General features: G+C 44.1%; 3 protein-coding genes across 3 annotated transcripts in view; all 3 read right to left on the bottom strand.

Moving 5' to 3' along the window:
* LOC108802771 (indolethylamine N-methyltransferase-like) overlaps positions 1-1057 on the bottom strand; it is a 4524-nt gene extending 3467 nt beyond the window's left edge. The window contains exon 1 of the mRNA XM_018574630.1: positions 842-1057. Coding sequence (XP_018430132.1) covers positions 842-992 — 151 coding nt within the window. The 5' untranslated portion in view covers positions 993-1057. The remainder of the gene's footprint in view (positions 1-841) is intronic.
* A 3056-nt stretch (positions 1058-4113) lies between these two features.
* LOC108802770 (nicotinamide N-methyltransferase-like) lies at positions 4114-9753 on the bottom strand. The gene is made up of 3 exons (XM_018574629.1): positions 9575-9753; positions 6654-6861; positions 4114-4578 (listed from the first exon to the last, which is right to left on the bottom strand). The coding sequence occupies exons 1-3, from the start codon at positions 9723-9725 to the stop codon at positions 4149-4151; spliced, it is 789 nt and encodes a 262-aa protein (XP_018430131.1). The 5' UTR covers positions 9726-9753; the 3' UTR covers positions 4114-4148.
* Positions 9754-16377: 6624 nt separating this feature from the next.
* On the bottom strand, positions 16378-19268 carry LOC108802772 (nicotinamide N-methyltransferase-like). The gene is made up of 3 exons (XM_018574631.1): positions 19045-19268; positions 17304-17511; positions 16378-16871 (listed from the first exon to the last, which is right to left on the bottom strand). Exons 1-3 carry the CDS (start codon positions 19193-19195, stop codon positions 16433-16435), a joined length of 798 nt encoding a protein of 265 aa, XP_018430133.1. The 5' UTR covers positions 19196-19268; the 3' UTR covers positions 16378-16432.
* Positions 19269-24989: the final 5721 nt, after the last annotated feature.

The following is a 24989-nucleotide window of genomic DNA, read 5'->3' as shown; positions in this document are numbered from 1 at the left end:
AAACCTCACCCGACACCCCCCCCCCCCCCTTTCAAATCAGAAGCCCTACTTTTATATCAGAGCCCCCCCCCTTTCACATCACAGTCCCACTACCACAACATTTTAAAGCACCCCTGAGGAGGGCAGGAGGGACACCAGGTTACCACAGCACCCTGGTTGAGAAAAGCTGCTCTATGGACAGCTCTGTTTGTAGGTCATTGAAAGCTGTTGGAGTGTCACTAAAGGGAATCTTTCCTGCTCATGGTCCGATAGTATGAAGACAGCACAATCGCAAAGCTGCTTGTACCATCGTTGATTTTCTAAAAGAAACCAATTGCACAAAATGCTGCCTATTGTCTGGTGTACAAAGAGATCCTATTGGTTATGCATCTGTATATAATGTATTGTCATCATAAATACCTATAAAGACAAATTTAACCCCGTTGAACATATGGAAAGAATACCTTCACATGTACACATTCTTACAAGTTGAACATTTCCACAGCAGTAAGTGCCGGATTGATACAATGGTCTTTTTTCTCCATTTCCGCGTTTATCATAAAACTTTTTCCCTGACATTTCCATATTCTACCACCCTTCCCCCAACAGATTCTAGAATGTCATCAAAGTAGGTGAAATCTCTAACCATAATAATAATTGCCATGTTTCTTTTTCCATCAGATTCCTGTTATCACCCTTTTTTTTTTTCTTGCATCTCCTTGCCTCTGATTAAAAAGCTGACAGGGTTATAACCCGCCCTCACTCTATCCAAAAATGAAAACTAAGTTTTGGTTTCAGTCTTACTTTATAGCTTATATAAGACTTTAGTTATAGGGTATAGATCTATTTTTAGGATACATACCAAACTTAAAAAAATAATGAAGTTCTTCCATGAAGCGTTTTAGGAATTCCTCTTCAAATGCCATTCCAGGTTTATTGGCAAAATAAGTGTTTAAAAAGGTCCTGGAGTGGAATCCGCCATCATGGTAAATCTTATGCTGGGTAGGATCCATCTTGTAATATTGTATCGCCTATACAGGTTCCTTGGCTGTCTGATGTCATCTGATGTGTGTACCCGATGCTCGCGTTCACATCATTTTTATATGTATCTGTGTTCAGTATTAATGCATGCGGATTAATATTATCACAATGTGACTTCTCCTGTGTCTACTTCACAGACTTGAGCTGATAGTAATGTGACTGAGCGTGGAAGAAAATAAATATGTTTTAGCTCACAAGATACATTACATTATACAAAACAAAGTCTGCTCTCCATTGTGTGAACCAGAGAAAGAATATTTTAACTCATTGCTGAGCTTTACTACTTAAAAGGTAATTAGATTTTTTTTATATACGTATATAGATATATATATATCTATATATATATATATTATTATTTTTTTAACTAAAAAGAAGAAAAATAATTAGGAAAATTATCTTACTCTTGATTTTTTTTGGTGTTATTTTCATTTATATTTATTATGCATTATTCTCTTTCATTGTTGAAGCCGTTACTAACTTATTACATATGGATTGGTTTTCCTATTTTAGGACGAATTTATCCCCCCGAGGAAGCCCCATCGGACGAAACATGTTGGGGTACTTAGAAAGAACCAATGCTTTTACCCAATCCATTATAAACATCATATGTCAAGTACTGTAATACTAATTGTATTGTGGTTATTTATCTAACCAATCCTTCAACTGTGTTTTTTTTTAAATCAAATCTTTTGATGTATGGATATTGTTATTTAATAAATGATTTTCTACAATTTAAAAAAAAAGAGAGCGCTAAAGTGTTTCTTTAAAGCCCCCCCCTTTCGGATCCTTGCATACCTGAAAGTGGGTTACTCATTACTCCATCATCCAATTTACTGCATTGGGGTGTGAAACCTTGCTCTTTCTTTTAAGTACACGCCCACTAATGTTAAATAAATAATTAGAAAAGTGAAATATACTGTGTATATGCATGCTAACGCTGTGAATATGTTCAAAAATATAGTGCCAAATTTATACATTCTTTGAAATATTGGACAAATCCAAAAATCCGTTTTTTTAAATGTTTTTATTTGATAGGAAAAATGATTAAAATGCAAAAATAAAAAATATACATTTGTATGACCGTGCTGTACATATTTGCTGTAACGTTATATTAAAAATGTTTATATCTTTTTGGACAGTCCTGGCAACCACAATAATTCCTCCAGTCCAGATCAGTCTGAGCCTGAAGATGTATGCGTGATGTGTCGCTCTTCACCTCACATCCGCTCATCTGACTTTAACATTGAAGGTCTCTAACTTTCAACCAAGGTCATATAAGCTCAGCACCCAGCGGCATCCCGAGGCTGGGTGACACCCGGAGCGGTGTCCGAGTGTGACCCCGCCAAGACGTCACCGTGCACGTGCGCGATGACGTCATCGAGCACGCTGCAGTATTCTGATACCTGCCGGCGGCCATCTTGGTGATGGACGCCGGCAGAGAGAGGAGGGGACAGTCACCCGGCGGGATAAGATATGCCGCCGGGTCCCCTCCTCTCTCCTGATACTGTCGGGCGTTCGGTCCACTGTGAGTCATTTTGGTGTCACCCCTCCAATGGTGTCACCCAGGTGCTGGCCGCACCCCCCTTGTGACGTCACTGGCTTCAATGAAATGCAGTGACGTGGGATTCATTCTCAGAACTGGGAGCTGTCTGCTGGGTGACAGGAGGCCGTAAACTGTGTGCAGAGAATAACTTCAGAAGATTTTAGTTCAGTTTCCTTTTCAGAAGCCTTGAAACTATTTATTTATTTTACATTTAAAGAAATTTTCTAAATCAGTGGTTCTCAACCTGTGTAACTTCAGGATCCAGATTTGTCCTTGGTCATTAAGTCGCGACCCAAGTCACACCACACTGGAACACACTGGAACACACGGCATTGCGGTACTGCATTTTACGGTGCAAGCGATCAAACTGTGAGAGGGATTTGTGATTCGGGTGCCATTCAAATGAATGGCAACGCAACGCACCTCAGACACAATCTCACACATTCTCACACACACATACACACTCCCAAAAAAATTCTTAGGGGTCCAGTGTGGGCTGCTGTGCTGTGGCAGAGCTCCCTCATTATGTGCATTGCTTGTACAGCTCCCTTGCACTCCCTGCAGAGGTGGCGGGAGCCAGAATGTGACGTCACTTGAGTGCATGTGAGGGAGCTCTAAGCAATGCACGTATGGATGGAGGTCCCTCGCGGCCATGCCCCAGCCCACCTCAAGCTGACACTCGGCGGCAGGCAGCATATTTTGAATGGCTGCTCGGTGTAGAAGTGACAGTGCTGTGCTACGGGGAAGGCTGAGGAGCCTCTAACCTAGTGCAGTGGAAGGCATGTGGCGACCCACTAAACATGGAGTTCGTGACCCACCAGTTGAGAACCTTGGGTCTAAATGTGTGGCTACTACTGTAAGTAGTCATTCACCTGTTTACCTTCAACATTGCCATGTAGAGTAAATTTTCAATGAATAGATGATAAAGTATACAATTCTTTTAAAACTTATACACATAAACACCCAACAGCTGGAGAAAAAAACATTTTATTAACATTTTTAAAATGACATATTATGTTATTTATTATTACGCAAACTCCATTATTTTTAGTTTACATAACAGAGTCTTTTATGATCCTTAAGGATAAATCATCAGAAACCATCAGAAGAAAGAAATCATCAGAAACTTGACAGAAATAAAGGTTGAACCAGAAAGGCTAAGAAGCCCCCTACGTGATAACAAATATACAGTGACAGGTCCCCTTAATGGATACATCACGGGTCCCTAAGACCTCATGCAAGCTATCGAACCGCTATAGAGCGGCCCAAACGATTGTATGTCACAGCCGGTACCGGCTGTTAAAAGATTTTTTCGTGATTCTGCTCACGTCGGTAATTTTGCAGAAAAATCACATTTGCCGAAATCGCTTTGCTCATCCCTATGTACTGCTAACTATAACAGCAAAAACATTATCACATACATATGATGCTGAAGATGCCACCCCTACTAGAACTTTTATCCTCAAAATCTATGTTACCGCAAAAATCCCAGCACCTAAAATATTATGCCTACAACTAATCATCTATCATTATTATTAATTAGTATTATTAGTATATAAGTAGTTTATTTTGATTGTTTTCTGTGCTAATCTTCTTCCTCTTTCCGAGCTGCGACAAAGACGACCGCTTTAAAATCACTCAGGTCACTCTCCTTTCTCCTACGTTGAACCTCACAGTGCCTGATGGAGTACCCTTCTTCTTCGAGAGCTGTTATCAGGAAACTCTTGTCGTATTCAAGAACATGGAACTTTTCTCCATCGAGTGTGAAATATGTCGCGTGCAGCAACCCAAATAATATTAAGTGTCCATCGGGCTTCAGCAGCTTAGTGAACAGTTTGAGGTTCCTGATGTATTCATCTTTGTCTTTGCTGACGACATCCAGGACTAATCCAATAAAGAGACAGTCGGCTGGTGGTAACTGGAGGGGGTCGGTGATGTTTTCTTTATCGATGCAACATTTCAACACGTGCTTAATTTTCGCCTTCAGGCGCTTATCCTTCTCTTCTGATTGGCTGCTGCAATTTAGAAACAGAATGATATACATATTATGAAAAGTAAGCATGATGACCTAATGGATCACATCATGTGGTCTGAGTTAATGCCAGGCTTTCCAGTTGGGCTTTGTCAGCACATTTGTCCTGTGTATGTAGTGGTCACTTTGACTTCTTAATTTTCCTTCAAAAGCCAACCAAATAATGGTGAGTTAAAGGAGAACTACGGGGGTAGGGCTTTTCCCCATAGTTCTCCTTAGGGTAACGGGAGGACACAAACTAGCGTCCTCCCGTCACCCAAAGCTCAGTATACCGCGAGCTGTAGCTTGCGGTATACTGAGACGCCGCAGCTGAAGCGGATCACGACAATTGTGCCGGGATCCGCCCAGCTGAGTGACTGACAGCTGGCTTTGCCTATTTAGAGGCAGAGCCAGCTGTACCCGCCCCGTCCGTTTCGCCAGTCAGCACTGGAGGATCGGACATGGGGAGGGGGGGAATCCCTGCAGGGAGCCATGAGTGACAGTCACGGCTCTCTGCACGGATAGATCGAGAAGTCAGCGAGTGCCGGTATGCGTTCGCTCACTTCCCGATCTACTGAGCCGACCTGTGACAGTTTCATTGTCACAGGTCGGCTCAGATTATGAGGCTGAGTGAAAATCACTCGCCTCATAATTCTCCTTTAAGGAATATCTGTAAAAAAAACCTGAAATACTTATGTGGGAAGCCATTGATGGAGCCTGCCATTTTCTTACTTTTGTTCTGCATGCTTTTTCTCAGACAGTGATCTCATCCTGAAACATTTTTTTATGCCCTAGACCTAACACGTGGCCCAGAATAGAGAGAATGTCAGGCTTCCCCGAAGGTTCTCCTCTTCTCTCTGCTTCTTGACCAAGTCTCTTTAAGGGAAACCTATAGTAAGAGATCAATGGAGGCTGCCATTGCTGATCCTCTGGAGAAACTAGTTGACTAGCTATCATTCTGATCCTCTGGCCTCAGTGCATTTTGAGTCAATAGCCTGACATAAGTACTTAGATTAGAAGTTCTGATTTCACTCCTACTTTGCTGGTTGTATGTTTTGCTGGGCTGGCTTTCTCCAAACTCTTCACCCTCCTGTGAATAACCCTGTTGAGTCTTTCTACCCTACTTCTTAGCAGAGCCCCGTAATTGGAGTCCAACTCCTGTAAAACTTTCATATTTAGTTTATGGGTAAAGCAGTCAAGGTTTAGAATCTGGATTTTATTGCTGTCTATGACCTCATCTATTATATTCCCCCACACTTCTTGTGTTGTCACCAAAACAGGAGTGAGTGGTAAACTCCCCAAAAGAGACACAATAAAAAAAGGTTTTAACCCTTCCCCATTCAATCCAGAACTAAATAGATCTTACAGCTAAGATTTATTTAAGGGTCTATTCACTACGTTGCCGTAGGCAGCCGAGTGAATGACCGACCTGAAGCCTGAGACCAGGTGGAGCAACGATCCTTCCTCCCCCCCCACCCCGGTTAACCCCTCATGCACCGCATAGGTGCAATATCCGTCCACCAGGGTTTATCCAGATGGCAGGGGAGAAAAATTAAACGAAGAAAAAGAGGAAAACTCCTAAGTGCAGCGATTAAAAAAATGTATTATACACAAAGTTATTTCTGCACTTACAAGATTCAAAGAATAAAAGCGTTTGTTAAAATCTTTGATTATCACAAGTTTACACTATAATTGTCCCAAACACTGGTGGTATCTTTACCTCCAAATTATTGGAGGAAACAACGCTCAGTCACATCTGTTATTAACACAAGAGAAGATTTGCACATTATTGTAAGGTGTAGGAGATCACACGGGGTTTTCGGTAAATAATTCACTTCCAGAAGGAATCACTTTATCAATTCATCTAACAATCAACAATGTGAGAGAACACATGTATTAACCCACGGTCATTTATTTATATATGATACATAGTTGTTTTACAGGTGACACAGTTCATTTATTTATTCCTTCACTTTATACACCAAGCGTAGCATACTGTAGACTTCAAAAATGACACTATACATTCTCATTAAATAAAAAACGTTCACATGCAACGAGATCATTGGACAGATACTCAACCTGTTTCCTTCTTTCTCTGCAACAAATGACGAGGTGTGCTTCCAGTCGAAGGCTCCGGTGTGACCGTGCAGCCATCTTTTCACCTCTATGATGCAGTGATCGTTGAATTTCAGGAGGATGATCTCTCTGAAATACTCACAGGCTGAATAGAGGTGGAAAAAGACAGGACCGATGGACAGGTCAATCATTAACCCTCCTTCGATATTAGCTGAAAAAATAAAAAAATCCTAAAGTTATTTTAAAGGGTTACGTAGAGGCCAATTTATCAATGTTTTCACTGAAGATTCGCACATTGTTCAACTCAGTTTGAAAAAGGTGTAAACCATGGAAGAAAACATTGGTAGGTAGACCCAATAAAGTAGATGTAAACCCTAACTGAATTACCTTTACTTTGCTATAGCACTGTGTATCATAATAAATTATGTTTTAATAAAATACCTGTTTTCATTCTTTGTTCCATCTCAGTGCTGTTGATCTCCTGCAGCCTCTTTGCTTAGCCACATCCTGTCTACATGCACTCCAACAATGGCTGCATGGCATTTTCAGGGCAGGCTTCTTGATTGTGCAAAGGACCGTGCCTACGTAATGAGGGGAATTTATCAAAACTGGAGCGGACAAAATCTGGAGCAGCTGTGCACAGCAGCCAATCAGCTTCTAGCATTCATTTTCAAATCTTAACTGAACAAACTGAAGAGAGAAGCTGATTGGTTGCAATGCACAGCTGCTCCAGATTTTGTCTGCTCCAGTTTTGATAAATTCCCCCCATTACATATGAGAAGAGTGAACGTACATGACATACAGTGATGATCCTTCAGTGCATCTCTGTAATACTCGCACATCTCCCCAGGTTTTGTCTGTTTACCATCACTACGAGTACAGGAAAATTCCTGCTTATCCACCAGAAATCCAGTGAGCTCCTCACTTCCTGTGTGAGCTGACAACTCTGGCTCTGCTGCACTCAATCCTAAGCAGTGGTCAATGAGTATTGAAATGGCCACTTGTAATCCCCATTGGAAGCCCGCATTACTGTATATGCTGTATTTTACCATTGATTGCCACAATTCTAGTATGTATCCAAGTAAATGATACCAAAGACACTATAAAGATTGGTTTTGCAATCAACTTGCCATTGCAAACCAATTGCTAACCATTTCCAAATCTTCCCTTTAACCTTGATGAAGGGGGCCCTTGGCTTATGTTGGCTTTTCTTGAATATGACATTAAAAAAAAAAGACATCTGGACACATTACAATCAATCCGGCACTTTGCTCTATATAGTGCTAACCCAACTGAGATGACAGCAGATCTAAAGCACTAGATAGTGAAAAGAAAACCCTTTCAAGTGAGATAAGACTACCAATTTGGAACTCCATAAAAAATAAGGGATACAGCTCTCTACAAACTCAAAACCCTACCCAGTCCATACTATTTGAATGGCTCCATCAGTGGTTTAAATCAAGCAGAACTCAGCCTGAAGGCAGGAGCGACTGGTGTGTTCTCCTTTTTATAAACTGGATGCACCGATGCCAAGTACAGTACTCGGTACAGGTACAAGTACAGATACTTTTCCAGCTCCAAGACTAGACTAGAGAACAATGAAGAAGTTAGGAGGCCGCTGTCATGTGTAAGGAGCACACGGAGCTCCCGGGATTTCTACATCTCTGTTTTAATGTACGATTTTGTTTTTATAAATATAAATAAAGGGATGCACAGATACCATTTTTGCAAGTACGAGTACTGGTACTTGCCGAGTACTTACAAGTACGAGTACTGATACATTTTTGTTTATGGTCATGTGACAGTTTTTCTAAAACAATACAGACTAATGATTTCAGGACAGTGGTGGAGTGCCAGAGCCCGGTCCCAGCTGCAAACCGCTGCAACCCTGGTAGTTCTTGTGAAAATGTATCAGCACTGGTATCTGAACTGGTATGGGTGCATCCCTAATATAAACCCCAGTGCTTTTGCAACCCTTCATCATGCATTAAATGTTAATATTTGTAAAACAATAATTGTAAACAAATAGTTATAAATATAAAAGATCAGTTTAAATTCTTTTAAACTTAAAAAAAAAAAAAGAATATAATTGATCCAACACCATTATTCTTTTCTATTGTACGTTGCTTGACTTGCAGTTGGTTTTCTTACATAAACCACAGGAAAAAATAATGTTGGTCTATCTGGTGTGCAAATACCAGTCTCTTGACTGATTATACGTTTGCACCTAACATGCAGTAATGGTAAAAACTAGGGTTGCACAGATACCAAGTACAGTACAGGGTACAAGTACGAGTACAAGTACCGATACTTTTGAGCTCCAAGACTAGACTAGAGAAAAATTCAAAAGTTAGAAGGCCGCTGTCATGTGTAAGGAGCACACGGAGCTCCTGGGATTTGTACATCTCTGTTTTAATGTACGATTTTGTTTTTATAAATATAAATAAAAGGATGCACAGATACCAGTTTTGCGAGTACGAGTACTGGTACTTGCCGAGTACTTACAAGTACGAGTACTGATACATTTTTGTTTATTGTCATGTGACGGTTTTTCTAAAACAATACAGACTAATGATTTCAGGACAGTGGTGGAGTGCCAGAGCCCGGTCCCAGCTGCACCCGCTGCACCCCTGGTAGTTCTCATGAAAATGCCAAGTATCTGCACTGGTACTCGAAAAGTATCTGTGCATCCCTAGTAAAAACTAAAGAATAGCAGATTAAAAACATCTGCACAGTGTGGAAAGACTGAAAACACATTAACATCCTCACATCTGGTATGAAATAACCCATATGGCTGTTATGTATAATGCCATTGTGTTTATGCAGGGTGAGGCAATGGTCTCTTTTTCTCCATAGCTTCTCCTCTATCCTCTTCCCCATCTACCCTGCTATAGCTTCACTTAAATGTTCTTAGGTATACATACCAAACCTAAAGTAATAATGAAGTTTCTCCATGGGAAGTTTAATACCCTCCTCTTCAAAGATCATCCCAGGTTTATTGGCACAGTACGTATCTAGAAAGTTCCTGGAGTGGAATTGATGTACATGGTAGAGCTTATGCTGAACAGGATCCATCTGGTAGTATTATATCACCTACGGAGGTCTTCCTCAACAGTCTCTGTCTTCTGATGTGTGTACCTGGTTCTCCACGTCTTATCATTTTATAAGCCCGTGTTACTGCATGATGATCAACATAAGCACCCTGTGACTTGCCACTGGTTTATTTCACAGACTCAGCTGACTAAACACGAAATAGAACACATTTGTTTTAGATTACCGTGAGCATCACAATATTTTTAATCCATAATTAGGGCCGGTACGCACCTAGGGGATTTATCGTGCGGTTTGAGTCGCGCGATATTGCGCAAAACACAGATGCGCATTGAAGTCAATGGAGGCCGTTCACACCTTTGCGGTCTGTCGCGCGAAAAGGTGCAGGAGCTATTTTCGCGCGGTTGTCGGGCGGTTTGGGTCCCATGGACATCTCTATGCATTGAAAACCGCGCGTCAATCGCGGTGTTTACAATGAACAGGAATCAAAGATCTTGCTGCAGTCCTTACCGAAATATCAAAGAACCCGTTGGGACGGGTGGGTGCTTGTAGTGACCACGGATGGCACCGTGAGCAACTAAGATAAAGAAAAAACGTCACCAGCACTCCAAAGGATGATTAAGCAACAGTCCATTTATTGGCACATTGCCATTCAAATGCAAGCGCTTTCGGGTCCTCAGGGGGTCCCCATCATCAGGCTCAGAATGGCACAGTAGTGAAGGATCAAACACCTTAAATAGACATTCAAGTGTGAATTTGAAAACAGGCCCCTCCCTCAGAGGCAGCGTCAGCACCAAGCCCATTCCTGCCATAGGGTATTCAAAAATTACTAACCAAAAATAATCAGATGTATAAGCGGCACGCAAGTGAGTGCGGGCCGTTACTCAGAAGGCACGGGTGGTCGCCTTGGTAACCCAACGCTATGTCGGCACTTTAGCGCCGCCCCCTCGTTCACACGTGTGGAACACGAAAAGGACACGTGTGGACGAGGGGGCGGCGCTAAAGTGCCGACATATCGTTGGGTTACCAAGGCGACCACCCGTGCCTTCTGAGTAACGGCCCGCACTCACTTGCGCGCCGTTTGTACATCGGATTACCCCCAGGTTGGTAATTTTTGAATACCCTATGGCAGGAATGGGCTTGGTGCTGACGCTGCCTCTGAGGGAGGGGCCTGTTTTTAAATTCACACTTGAATGTCTATTTAAGGTGTTTGATCCTTCACTACTGTGCCATTCTGAGCCTGATGATGGGGACCCCCTGAGGACCCGAAAGCGCTTGCATTTGAATGGCAATGTGCCAATAAATGGACTGTTGCTTAATCATCCTTTGGTTTACAATGAACAGTCGCACGATCGAAAACATGCGACAACCGCGCGAAAACAGCTCAGCATCTGAATCGCCTAGGTGTGAACCTAGCCTTAAAGGGTTATTAAACCCTCATTTTTTTTGCCTATATATTTGTATGTTGCTTGCTTCTCTTTGTTTAGAAGTGACAGCTGAAGAACCATATGCAAATTTCACAATTGAATTTTGTACATCACTCAGCTGCTACGAGCCGGCGCTATAGAGGAAGCATCGGCTTATGCGGCTCTGCTCCCTCCGGTGCCGCCTCGCCTCCTCTAGTGCTGGCTTTTTCTAATTCTCTCATGCCTCTCCCACGTCTCTTCAAGTTAGCAGTATAGTTCTGGGGCAAAAAGTTCTATTGTTTTATTGTATAAAACATTCCTAAAAGCTAGTGTAGAGGGTTAGAACAGATCAGGTTCTTGCTGTCATTATTCTTGATCAGAAACTGTTCATTGTTAATGCTCTTCAGAAAATACTGCAGCCGGGCTTAAAGCGTTATTAAACCTTCAGTGTTTTTATATATATATGGCTAGCAAGCATTAGATACTGTATTTGCAAAACGATGACAAAATTGTAAAAACTTTTTGAAAGGGTTAATACTTACCTGTGTCTTCGCTGCACGCTCCCGTCAGAACATCTGAGAATTTCTTGGGCGGCTGCAAAGGATCTTGGGGCGGGCGCATGCGCAGTTCAGATGTTTGGCCGGGAGACGAGGAGAGACACAAGGTAAGTCTATGGAGCAGCGTGCACCCGCACAGACACCGTGGGAGAGGAGGACAGAGGAGTCAGCGCTGGATCGGAGACCCGCAACAGTGCTGTAGGGACAGCTGAAAACTACAGGAAAGAAGAAGACGATCGGATTAAGAGGCATCATTTAAGGCAAGTGCTTATCTTAGCACTGTGGGGGGGAGGGGGCGACTTTAGCCTTTATTGTCACTTTAAGCCTTTTAAAGTGTGGGCAATGCATGCACATTTCTCTGTGTTTAATCCATTTAACCTCGATCCTGCCAGAAATCTAGTGAGCTCCTAACGTCCTGTTCAAACTGACAACACTGTTCCTCTGCTGCATTTAAATCTCAATCAGCCCCATCTGAGTAACCCCTCCCTCCTTTATTTTATAGAGATGAGCTGATGGAAAGTGTTCTGTAGTCCAGGAGAGGAGACCTCAGGCAGCATTGTTTCACAGTATTTGACATCAGAAGCATATCTATGGAGTGAACTTGCATGGTGAAGCTCTTTTAGCCAAAACCCATTTATTATTGACGCTGTGTGGACTTTGTTTTGATGCATGCTGGACGCAGTATAAGCCGGAAACATACAGTACATCCCCAAAAACCTCACCTGGCGACTGTCTGTGTTGATACACATTGATCCGCACTTGCTTTCCTGTGCAGAATGAGCTTTCTCTAAGAGGAGTTTGATATTATAATATAAATAACTTTTAATAATGTTATTGCCTTTGTGGTTGTTTTATGTGTCAAAGCGCACAGTACACTATATACTATATGGCTGAGTGTATGTGGATACCCATCCAAAATACCGACTTCAGGTGCAATAATCCAGATCCATAAGACATGGCTTCATGAGTTCGGTGAGGAGGAGCTCAAGTGGTCACACCCCATAGTCAGGAAGATTATTCTGCTGCCTCCTGGCCCAGTATTGTTGCATCTGAAATTCATGCTCTGCTCATTGATGAAGGTGTTGGTGGAGTGACGGACACTAGTATAAGGGAGCAGTGGCGTAACTAGTGACCCCAGGGCCCCGATGCAAAAATCCCCCCTCGGCCGGCGGCTTACTAACACCCTACTAACACCTGGACGTCGGCTTGCGGGGACGCGGGCGGCGGTTTGCAGAGCCGAGGAGGGCGGCTTGCGGCGGTGTCCAGTTGATTATCTCTGAACCGCGGCGCTAGGCGTTTGCGTACCGCGGCACCAGCGGAGCAGCCGCCCCGACGGAGGGTGCCGCCCTAGGCAAACGCCTAGTTTGCCTCGCGGTAAATACGCCCCTGGCTGCGACCCTGGTAGTTCCGCCAGTGTAAGGGAGAATTGTAGTGGAGATGGTCAAGACAGTTTAATAGGTCCAGCTGATTTTCACCGACTCAACCCCTCTTCCTGTGTTGACTTTAAATACTCAGGTGATAGTAATGTGACCAAATGTGGAATAGAATAAATTTGTTTTAGCTCACAATGTACAATATTTTGAATTCAAAATAAAGCCTGCTCTCATGAATCCAGATCTCCTGTCTTAACCTCCCTTCACCTCTTCTGTGTTCTCTCTTCTTCCTATCAAATCTCCTCTCCTTTGTTCTCTTCTCTTAACCACCCCCCCATTTCTCCTCACATTGCTTGGTTCTCTTTGTCTTTCTTCTATTGTCCCCTCACTGCGGTGGCAGACCTAATAACCAAAGGGCCCTGTGCGGCGGCACCGCCCGCACCGGCGGTAGTTCCGCCACTGCCTCACTTTTGCACTTCTCCTCTCTGCCCTTTTCTCTTCTCCCCACCTCTCCTCTGTTCTCCTATCCTTGTCTACCCTCTCCTCTGTTCTCCTTGCCTCTCTGTTTGTCTCCTCTCCTTATTCCTCCACTCCTTTTCTTGACTCCCCTCTGTTCTCTTCTCCCCTTATCTCTTTACTCCTCTTCTCTCCTCACTTCTTTGCTGTTCTCCTCTCCTCGCCTTTCCTCTGCTCTATTCTCCATTATTTTGTCCTCTTCTCTCCACTCCTTCCCTTTTCTCCCCTCTGTTCTCTATTCCTCATCTTACCTCACCTCACCTCACCTTTGTTTTCTCCTCTCTCTGCTCTCCTTTCCTCTAGCACTCCCCTCTCCTCTGTTCTTCACTCTTCTCCACACCACTTCCTTTCTCTCCTCCCTCTGGTCTCCTATCCTCATCTCACCTCACCTAACCTAACCTTACCTAACCTCTGTTTTTTTATCTCTCCCTCTCACATTCACTTCTCTCCCCTTCACTTGTCTGCTCTCACCTTCACATCTCTCCTCTCACATCTCCTCAACCCTCGCCCTTTCCTCCCTCTCCTCTTCTCCTCTTTCTTTTTTCATCCCTACACCCCTCCAAATTTCTACATTTCCCTCCCCGAGCCCTATGGGGTCTATTCACGATGCTGCCGAAGGATCTAGCCGTAGCTTTGGTAGATCCTTCGGCTAGCTTCGGCCCCAGGACCCCTTCGGTTCAGTAGAACCGAAGGGGTGCTGTACGGGCTATTCACAATAGCCCGTACATCTCCCGATCATGGCCGAGCGGCTCAGTCGAGCCAAACGCATATGCATCAGCTCGGCCGCTCGGCCTGCTTCTGACAGCTGGGCGGAGCCAGTCCGTACCAGCCTGAAGTGAATAGCCGAACAGTGTTTGGCTCCACTTCAGAACGATCATTCACTCGGCTGCCCTCGGCAGCTTCGTGAATAGACTCCTATGTCTTTTCCTCCTGCCAGTTTCCTCACTATTTTCTTTTCTCGACACCAAAAAAAATCTCTACACATAGTGACACAAAAAGGGGGAATTGCCTAATCAGTCCAACCCCAATAGTTTATTACAAGTTTTTTTTAGAGTTACTTAGAACTTTTTTTCTCGTGAAAAAAAAATCCATGAAGTAGGAAGTTAGTGCTGGTTAAGGGGAAATGGAAGGAGATGGGACACAGTGTGTTGGTGTATATAATGAAAGGTCATGACTTTGTCTAGTTGACTCTGCTGCTGGGGTGAATGACTCCACCTTCCAATTGTTGGAAGGCCTTCTATCATTCCACCCTAGTCAGGGCGAGCCAACCACTACTTTTCTTAGACCTCTCAATCGTTCCCAAAGCTCACAGGATCCTGAGTTTTGTAGCTTTGCACCCTTTGAACAACCCATCAGGGAAGTCAATATGGATGAGCGGCCATTCTCTGCAGTTCTAGCCTATCAGTGAAGAAATCTGCAGCATCACTATAGGACGGGTTGGGGAAGACGAGGGGAACTTCTGGGCAAGTTACATATGGCTGGACTTGTTGCTGTGATTTAATATTCATTGTAATTGTTGAAGCTCCGACACCTGTAAGGAATCTGAACTGAATGTGAAATGTCTGGATAATCGGCATATCAGAGCCTGCTACATCGATGTGCTCTTAAAAGGAACTAACGTTACAAATCTACCTCTTCTCCACCAACAATGAATTTGCCCAATGTTGAAGGGAAATTAAATCAGTTCTTAAAAGAATAATGTTGATACATCAGGCTTATAGTTCCAAAAAATGTCCAGACAGGTAGAACACAATACCGCCCTTTGTAAAGTTTGTTGTCCTGCCATGACATTGAGTCATAGGGAACAAATGCACACAGTGGCAGAACAAGGTCCTGTGTCACCCAAGGGATAGATTGCAAAGCAAACTTATGTTTCTCGTACAAACCATGATGACGTTATTTACAAATGAATGAAAGTTTAATTTTTTTGTTTTTTGGGGTGATTTACATAATGCTGAGCTACAAAAACAAACCAACAAAATGGAAGAAAATAAAATGTTTACATACAAACAGTAAAAGAGTATTAACACAAAATGGAAAAGGGAAGAAAAGGGTTACGGAAAATGAATAAGAGTTGCTGAGTGTTAAAGGAGAACTATGGGGTTAAGGCTTTTCCCCATAGTTCTCCTTAGGGTAACGGGAGGACACAAACTAGCGTCCTCCCGTCACCCTAGACTCAGTATACCGCGAGCTGTAGCTTGCGGTATACGGAGACGCCGCAGCTGAAGCGGATCCCGACAACTGTGCCGGGATCCGCCCAGCTGCGTGACTGACAGCTGGCTCTGCCTATCTAGAGGCTGAGCCAGCTGTACCCACCCCCTCCCCCGTCCGTTCCGCCAGTCAGCGCTGGCGGATCGGAGCGGGGAGGGGGGAATCCAGCCCCTCCCCCTGTCACTGCAGAGAGCTGTCACAGGATCGAGAGGTGAGCGAACGCCGGTATGTGTTCGCTCACCTCCCGATCTACTGAGCCGACCTGTGACAGTCTCACTGTCACAGGTCGGCTAGAACTATCATGTGAGTGAAAAGCACCCCCCCCTCATAGTTCTCCTTTTAATAAAGGGATAGATAGTGTAGAAGAATCACAAATAAATGTTCCGGAATCAGAATATTTCAATTTTAGTCCTTTTATTAGCTCAAAAAATCCATGAAAGATGCTAACAACTTTCTGAGGTCTTAGGATGTCCCCTTCCTCACGGCTTCTACATGTTTGGCAGCCTAAAATACTTGCTAGCTAAAAATGGCCCCAGCTTGATTACTTCAGTGTAAAAAGCTGTTTTTCAAGTTTTGAGATTGGTGGTCTGTATGTCTATGGCCGCCTCAACACCTCCACCAGTACATAGGTGGCATGCTGAGATATGTTTCTGAGTTCTGTTTTCTGCCTAAATCTTCTGTTCTTTACAAGCTGTGCAGAACACAACCGAATCAAAATCACTCAGATCACTCTCGGTCTTTCTTTGGGAAACCTCAATATGTCTGATGACGAACCCCTCATTACTGAGAATGCTTTTCAGATCATTTTCATTGTACTTTACACCGTGGAATTTGTCTCCCCCAATCACATAGAATGTGCCATTTAAAAGTCCATAGTACAGCAAGACCCCCCCAGGTTTCACAAGCTTTAGGAATCTCCCGAGGTTTCTCCCGAAATCTTCAAGGTCTCTGCTGATGGCTGCCACAACACAATTGATCATTAGGCAGTCGGCTTGCGGTAGCACCAGCGGGTCTGTGAGATTTTCCCGACTCAGATCGAATTTTACAACATGTGTAATTGCTGCCCTGAGTCCAATATCCTTGTCCTCGGGCTCCTCATATTGGTCACTGGAATGCAGAAGCACATACAATGTCACGTACAACATTCAACTGGTATTGGGCAGCACGGTGGCTTAGTGGTTCTGCTCTGCATTGCTGTGGTCCATTGTTGGAATGCTGGTCAGGACACTAGCGGTATGGAGTTTTATTTTTTTCTTCTCCCCCCTCCCCCTCCATTGGGGACCACATGCTTCATGGCAAAAAATAATTCTTCTAATGTTACTATCACATTTTATGTTAGGATGCAAATCATCGGCGAAAAGTATTATAGCATTATACTCATAATTATAAAATACCTAATTAAAAAATCTTAAAGGGTTATTATTTTTTTTTACTAAATATGTTTTAGATATGATGTCTGGTCCCCTTCCCAACACTACCGGCTCATCACCCCAAGCATTCCACTTAACTCTGATAAAAAAAGGCTGGCGGATACCTCACCTTGTTCCTGCCAACTCCGTAGCAAGTGCTGAGGTGTGCGACCAATCAAATGCTCCGGTTCGGCTGTCCATCCATTTTTTCACTTCTACAATACAGTGGTCCGTAGGCTTAAGAAGGATGATATCTGTGAAATATTTCGTCGCTGAATAGAGATGGTGAATGATGGGACCAATGCTGAAGTCAAGCAACAAGCCTCCTTTAATGTCACCTGCAACAACAGATTCAAATAAAATGAAAAGACGAGCAATCACCATATATTCACAATACAGCAAAGAGGGCTGTGATATGATCTCTATACACATACATTTCAGAACAGTTAAAGCACAACTGCGCTCCACCAGAATATGATAAATTGCCAACAACCATGAAACACTATCCTGCCTAATTGTATATTAAATATTGTTCACATATGTGTCAGCTATAACATGATCAGAAAACTGCAACACTACCAATATAAACCACGTAAGTAAAGGGCATATATAAGGGGTTAGTTTATTCAAAATTGATATTCAGTTTCTTTTGTAGTTGCTGGAGAGTTTAACCGCCTGCCAGTTTCTTCTATGTCTTTCATCAAATTCTGTTGATGAGAACTCTGCACAGAACTTGGCTCTGTACACCTGCTGTGCCCATTATGAGGAGCTCCCACCATCCCTGTGCTGAGTGCCCAGGTCTGTACACCTGCTGTGCCCATTATAAGGGGGTTCTCCATCCCTGTGCTGAGTTCCCGGGTCTGTACAGCTGCTGTGCCCATTATGCCGGGTTCCTCCATCCCTCCATCCCTGTGCTGAGTTCCCAGGTCTGTACACCTGCTGTGCCCATTATAAGGGGGTTCTCCATCCCTGTGCTGAGTTCCCGGGTCTGTACAGCTGCTGTGCCCATTATGCCGGGTTCCTCCATCCCTCCATCCCTGTGCTGAGTTCCCAGGTCTGTACACCTGCTGTGCCCATCATACGGGGTTCCCACCATTGCTGCTGGATTTACAGCATTATTACAGTATTATTTGTTTTATATGATGGACAATAAGCAGCAGTGAATATAGCATGGCATAACTTAACTAACATACTGCTAGTACTGGTCAAGTAGCACAAACTGTCTCACAAAGCTGTCAATTGTCCCTCACCAACTCCAACACACACTGACAAGACGATTCTGGGAGAGCTTACTTTTATAGGGATGGGGCGGTCGGGCGGACACATTTTTAAAGCCCCATTATTGTCCATAATTTGTCACCTGACCAGAGTTCACAGGTCACACAAAGCATTACGGGGTTTTCTTCTGGTACATGGGCGAACTTGACCAAAAGTTCTCTGTTTGGGTAAACAGCCAACAGGCAGTTTGGTGGGAACCCAACTCAGCAGTAAACGTGAACCTCATGCCTAATCAGCAGCACCTCAGCTTTCTCTCTACCGGGCTGGTCTAAAAATATGACTATCACGCCCTCTATTTCAGTCGTTTCTCCACTTGTACAAGACCATTCTGTAAATCAGGGGTAGCCAAACCCTCCAGCTGTGGTGGTACTACAAATCCCATGATGCATCTCTCTCCGGGAGTCATGTCTGTGGCTGTGAGAATCTTGCAATGCCTCATGGGATTTGTAGTTCCACCACAGCTGGAGGGCCAGAGTTTGGCTACCCCTGCTGTAAATCAAAACTCCATGAAGTCTTTCTCCTAATATTCACTTCCTGTACTCTCTAGCGGTGTTTAAACAAATAATTTATTCATTAAAAAGAGCTCTACCTACCTGTGGAAAATGCTTGGTGAAATTTCTCCATAGGATACCTCATAAACTCGTGAGCAAAGGCCACTTCTGGGTTACTGGAACAGTAAGTGTCGAGGAATTTCCGGGAGTGGAAGCCATCTACATAGTAGTGCTTACGAGAGCCGGGCTCCATCCTGTGATATGGTTATCTGCACTAGAGCAATCCTTCAGTGTTGTTTCTTATCTTCTGATGTGTGTGTGATAAATTCAACATATTAAATAACTATGTGACTTCATTAGAATGTCTCCCAATATTATCACATTGTGACTCAAGTCATCATGCTTTGATAGCAGAGATTCATGTGACTGCAATGTGATCAGCCAACAAATACATCATTTAAATAATATCTTTCAGATAGGGCCACAGGAGTCCCGGTGCCCACAATATGGCAACCAGCGCCGGATTTACTCTCCCTGCCGCCCCAAGGCCAGGTTCCGCAATGCACCCCCCTCCACGCCAACCCCCCGCCCCCCATCAACAGAGAGTGGCAACCGGATGGCAGGGGCAGTTTTATTTATTTTTATTGTTTCTTTATTTATTTTGTACTTTTTTATTGTTATTTATTTTTTTACTTTTTTTTTAAACATTTTTGGCTTATTGTTTATTTGTTTTTTTTATAATTATTTTCTTATTATTTTTTACTTTTGAATCACTTTTTTTTATTTTATTCAACTATTATTTCTTATTTTTGTAATTTTGATAAAAAAACTTAAGTTTTTTCACTTAACTTTATTGCCATCACACAGGAGATAGCTAACAAGCCCCTGTGTGATAGCCTTTGGAGGTGACAGGTTCTCTTTATTGACCCCGTCACCTCCAATACAGGAGTTCTTGCACAGCACTGTGCTGGAACTCCTGTGACAGCTGAGATGGGAAGAGCACAGCTCACCCCTCTCACTGTGTACACAGAGCGGCAGGGTACATGCTCCCTGCATCGGCGGCCAGTGAGGAGAGACTCGGCGGGTGGGGAGGACGGAACCAGAGGAGAGCGCACATTTTACACGTGATCGCGGTGACATCGCCGCAATCACTTGTAAACGAACAAGCGGATTCCCCACACTACATTTAGTCCTGCCTTCCCAAAGCAGGACTAAATGTAGAAGGCAACTTAACGCAACTTTATGTTCCGGGCGTCAGGGGATTCCACACCGCTGCCGACCCTTGGCACCCTGCCGCCCCGAGGCCTGGCCTTGGTGGCCTTGTGGGGAATCCGGGCCTGATGGCACCATGCCTAAAGAGAGGAGACGCCTTACAGGCTTCTTGAAATGGGTAGGCAGTGTAGTCACCTCAAATAGTCATTGGCCCTAGAGGAAAAGTAGTTGTGATTTTAGGAGTCACTAGGATTTAAGTGCCTGCCCCTCCCCTTAAGTGATGAGGCACATCAGTAGAGGGGCTCGGGTATATATATAAATATATATATTGCCAAAAGTATTGGGACGCCTGCCTTTACACATAAACTTTAATGGCATCCCAGTCTTAATCCGTAGGGTTCAGTATTGGGTTGGCTCCACCCTTTGCCGGGAATATTGGAGCATTTGTGAGGTCAGGTACTGATGTTGGAGGAGGAGGCCGGGCTCGCAGTCTCCGCTCTAATTCATCCCAAAGGTTTTCTATGGGGTTGAGGTCAGGACTCTGTGCGGCCAGTCACGTTCCTCCCCCCCAAACTCCCCCACCCATGTCTTTATGGACCTTGCTTTGTGCACTGGTGCGCAGTCATGTTGGAACAGGAAGGGGCCGTCCCCAAACTCCTCCCACAAAGTTGGGAGCATGAAATTGTCCAAAATGTCTTGGTCTGCTGATGTCTTAAGAGTTCCCTTCACTGGAACTAAGGGGCCAAGCCCAACTCCCAAACTTTACACTTGGCATAATGCAGTCAGGCAAGTATCGTTCCCCTGGCAACCGCCAAACCCAGACACGCCCATCGGATTGCCAGACAGAGAAGCGTGATTGGTCACTCCAGAGAACAACGTCTCCACTTCTCTAGAGTCCAGTGGCGGCGTGCTTTACACCACGGCATCCCACGCTTTGCATTGCACTTGGTGATGTGCGGCTTGGATGCAGCTGCTCGGCCATGGAAACCCATTCCATGAAGCTCTCTACGCACTGTTGTTGTGCCAATCTGAAGGCCACACGAAGTTTGGAGTCTGTAGCTATTGACTCTGCTGTGCGCTTCAGCATGCGCTGACTCCGCTCTGTCATTTTACGTGGCCGACCACTTCCTGGCTGAGTTGCTGTTGTTCCCAGTCGCTTCCACTTTGTTATAATCCCAGTAACAGGTGACCGCGGAATATTTAGTAGCAAGGAAATGTCACGGATGGACTTATTGCACAGGTGACAACCTATCACGGTACCACGCTTGTAGTCACTGAGCTCCTGAGAGCGACCCATTCTATCACCATTGTTTGTAGAAGTGTCTGCATGCCGAGGTGCCTCATCCTATACACCGGGGGCCATGGAGGGGATTGGAAGACCTGAATCCAATGATTTGGAGGGGTGTCCCAATACTTTTGGCAATACAGTGTGTATATATATATATAGTGTTAGTAGGGAGCCGACAGTGGTAGTTGGTCATGGGAAGTTCTTAATGGACCAAGCGCAGCAAAAATGTATATGGTGTTTTTCCATCGCTTTGAGCTTCTCCTTAGTTGAGTGAAGCAGGAGCAGCACTTTTGGGACTACTCACACTCCCATGAGAAGGAGGCAGGACTATGGGAAGCGGCGTCACAAGGGGGGTGCCCCCCACACTCACCTGGGTGACACCATTGCAGGGCTGACACCAAAATGACTGACAGTCATTTTGGTGCCACCCCCTCTAAAATATCAGGCACTCGGTCATGGGCCGAGAGCCTGACAACGTCAGGAGAGAGGAGGGGACCCAGGAGACCACTTGGTGGACATTTGGTGGCAAAGAGCACAGACACAGAGCCTGAGAAATGGTGTTTGTTACTCTACCAGCAAATGCTTGCAGTATGAGAATGAGTTGAATATTGTTGGAACTTCTTGCACAGCCTCACAGAGAAACACAAGCACACAGTCTGATATGCATGCTGCACATGGCTTGAAAACAGGAAGGAAGCCACAGCTTTATTCTCTACCTTGTTCAATACAACAGAGTATATACCATAACTATAACAGAACACTGCCATCTAGTGACCGAAAATGTATACTGCAGTAGTTGATAGACACAATATGTATTCTAAATAATATGCATAATAAGGGTACATTTTTTTCTAGGAGTTAGCATTGGACTTAAATTATGGTTTAAGTGTTAGAGCAGAAATTTGATTTGTCTTTACTTTTTTTAAGTGTGAAAGCTCATCTAAAGTTCCCTCCTCATGTATCACTTCCCCATCCCTTTTAGATTGTAAGCCCTCCTTACCATCTTGTCTTGAATTGTATTGTGATTGTAATGTCTTCCTTATATTGTAAAGCGCTGCGCAAACTGTTGGCGCTATATAAATCCTGTATAATAACAATAATAAATAATTTTTTTAAAAAGTTTGGCTTAGCATGTGGAAGGATTTGAGTGTCATTTCAGGATGTTATTTGATGCATCCCATAGGGGAACAGGAAGTAAGTATCCCATAGGGGAGACAGGAAGTAAAGGGGAAATTTCCCTTTACTTCCTGTCTCTGAGACACAATAGGACTGACAGTAAATCTCCTCAAAGTGAAGGGAAATTCCTCCCCTCTTAAACAGTTATGTGTTCTACCCCTTCTTCTCCCAAGGCAGTGCATGTTCCACTCTTTTTTTTTTTTTTATCTTGTTGCTCCTTACATACATTTGTTTTCTACTATTTATCAATTTTCCCCAATTCTTCTCAGAAGCTTTTGTCTAATCACTTGCAGCTGTTTCTTCCGTCACTACTTCCAACATCCATCATTCCTACCTAGGGATCAAAGAGTGCATCCATGCACAACACCAAACCACACCACACTACACCACAAAATGTAAAGTCTGAGCTGTTTTATTGTAAAGAACAACAAGCCAATGTGCTTTTCAGGGTGTTGTTTGTGCCCCCTTTATTAGGACTTAAAGGAGAACTATGAGGTGAGTGCTTTTCACTCACCTCATAGTTCTAGCCGACCTGTGACAATGAGACTGTCACAGGTCGGCTCAGTAGATCGGGAGGTGAGGGAACACATCCCGGCATTCCCTCACCTCTCGATCCTGTCACGGCTCTCTGCCGTGACAGGGGAGGGGCTGGATTCCCCCCTCCGCTCCGATCTGCCACGGCTGACTGGCGGAACGGACGGGGGAGGGGGCGGGTACAGCTGGCTCTGCCTCTAGATAGGCAGAGCCAGCTGTCAGTCACGCAGCTGGGCGAATCCCAGCACAATTGTCGGGATCCGCTTCAGCTGCAGCGTCTCAGTATATCGCGAGCTACAGCTCGCGGTATACTGAGCCTAAGGTGACGGGAGGATGCTAGTTTGTGTCCTCCCGTTACCCTAAGGAGAACTATAGGGAAAAGCCTTAACCCCATAGTTCTCCTTTAAAATGCTGTATGTAATGAAAGGTCATGACTTCACGACTTGACTGCCGGGGTGAATGACTCCAGCTGCCAATGGTTGGAAGGCGTTCTATCATTCCACCCTATTCCACCCATTACTTTTCTTAGACCTCTCCTTCCTTCCCAAAGCTCACAGGATGATGAGATTTGTAGCTTTGCACCCTTCAAACAACTCATCGGGGAAGTCAGTACAATATGGAAGAGTGGCCATTCTCTGCAGTTCTAGCAATCTGCAGCATCACTATAGGACAGGTTGGGGAAGATGAGGATAACTTCTGTGCAAGTTACATACAGGGCCGGCGCTACCGCAAGGCAAGTCAGGCATCCGCCTGAGGGTGCTGTAGGGTGAGGGCGGAAAAAACAGGGCATTGTGACAAGTACTTGTACTTGCCAAAATGCCCCGATGTTTGCGCTATGTTTTTTTTTTTCCACTTACCTTCGGTGCGGGAGAGCAGCGGCGAGTCAGCGCTGGTCCGGTGGGAGGAGCTCCAGGAGGGGTCCTAATTTAGCTGGCCGGCGACTGCCAGAGGATCCCGACACGCGCGGCACCTTGCCTTGTAGGCAAGAATCCTAGCACCAGACACCGGCCCTGGTTACATATGGCTGGACTTGTTGCTGTTATTTAATATACATTTTAATTGTTGAACCCCGGACACCTGTAAGAAATCTGAACTGAATGTGAAATGTCTGGATAATTGCAATATCAGAGCCTGCTACATAGATGTGCTCTTAAAAGAACTGGAGCTACAAATATACCTCCTCATAGCTTACAATGAATTTGCCTGATGGTTGGAGGGGAAATAAAACCAGCTTTTAGAAGGAACATGCTGATACATCAGGCTTATAGTCACCGACAAATTTCCAGGCAGGGAGAATACAAGAACGCTGTTTGTAAAGTTTGTTGTCCGCACAATATATTGAGTGGTAGGTACAAACGCATACAGTGCCGGGACAAGGTCCTCTGCCACCCAAGGCATAGATTGCAGAGTGAACCTACATTTCTAGTACAAAGCATGATGACGTTATTTATACATTAATACTTTTTTTTTCATTTTTAGTCATTTATATAATGTGGAGCTACAAAAACAAAGTGGACAAAAAGAAAAAGTTTCTAAACAAACAGTAAAAAAAAAATCAGCAAAAAAAAAAATGGAAAAGGGAATAAAAAGGTTAATGAAAATGAATTAGGGTTACTGAGTGTTAATGTGTTAAAGGGATGTGTGGATGGATAAAGGATAAAGCGATGTGTGGATGGATAAAGGATAAAGGGATGTGTGGATGGATATAGGATAAAGGGATGTGTGGATGGATAAAGGATAAAGGGATGTGTGGATGAATAAAGGATAAAGGAATGTGTGGATGGATAAAGGATAAAGGGATGTGTGGATGGATAAAGGATAAAGGGATGTGTGGATG

The sequence above is a fragment of the Nanorana parkeri genome, unplaced genomic scaffold (assembly GCF_000935625.1).
Source record: "Nanorana parkeri isolate BGI_ZX_2015 unplaced genomic scaffold, ASM93562v1 scaffold3103, whole genome shotgun sequence".
Lineage (NCBI taxonomy): Eukaryota > Metazoa > Chordata > Amphibia > Anura > Dicroglossidae > Nanorana > Nanorana parkeri.
This window is presented reverse-complemented; position numbering and strand designations above follow the sequence as displayed.

What these genes read in the sequence shown, in the direction of transcription:
- LOC108802770 (XM_018574629.1), bottom strand. Translation starts at nt 9,725, where the DNA reads ATGGATCCTGTTCAGCATAAGCTCTACCATGTACATCAATTCCACTCC. An exon ending in TCATTATTACTTTAGGTTTG is followed by an intron (nt 6,862 to 9,574) that starts GTATGTATACCT and finishes TTATTTTTTCAG; the next exon opens with CTAATATCGAAGGAGGGTTA. An exon ending in GCAGAGAAAGAAGGAAACAG is followed by an intron (nt 4,579 to 6,653) that starts GTTGAGTATCTG and finishes TCTAAATTGCAG; the next exon opens with CAGCCAATCAGAAGAGAAGG.
- LOC108802772 (XM_018574631.1), bottom strand. Translation starts at nt 19,195, where the DNA reads ATGGAGCCCGGCTCTCGTAAGCACTACTATGTAGATGGCTTCCACTCC. An exon ending in TCACCAAGCATTTTCCACAG is followed by an intron (nt 17,512 to 19,044) that starts GTAGGTAGAGCT and finishes CTGTTGTTGCAG; the next exon opens with GTGACATTAAAGGAGGCTTG. An exon ending in ACGGAGTTGGCAGGAACAAG is followed by an intron (nt 16,872 to 17,303) that starts GTGAGGTATCCG and finishes TCTGCATTCCAG; the next exon opens with TGACCAATATGAGGAGCCCG.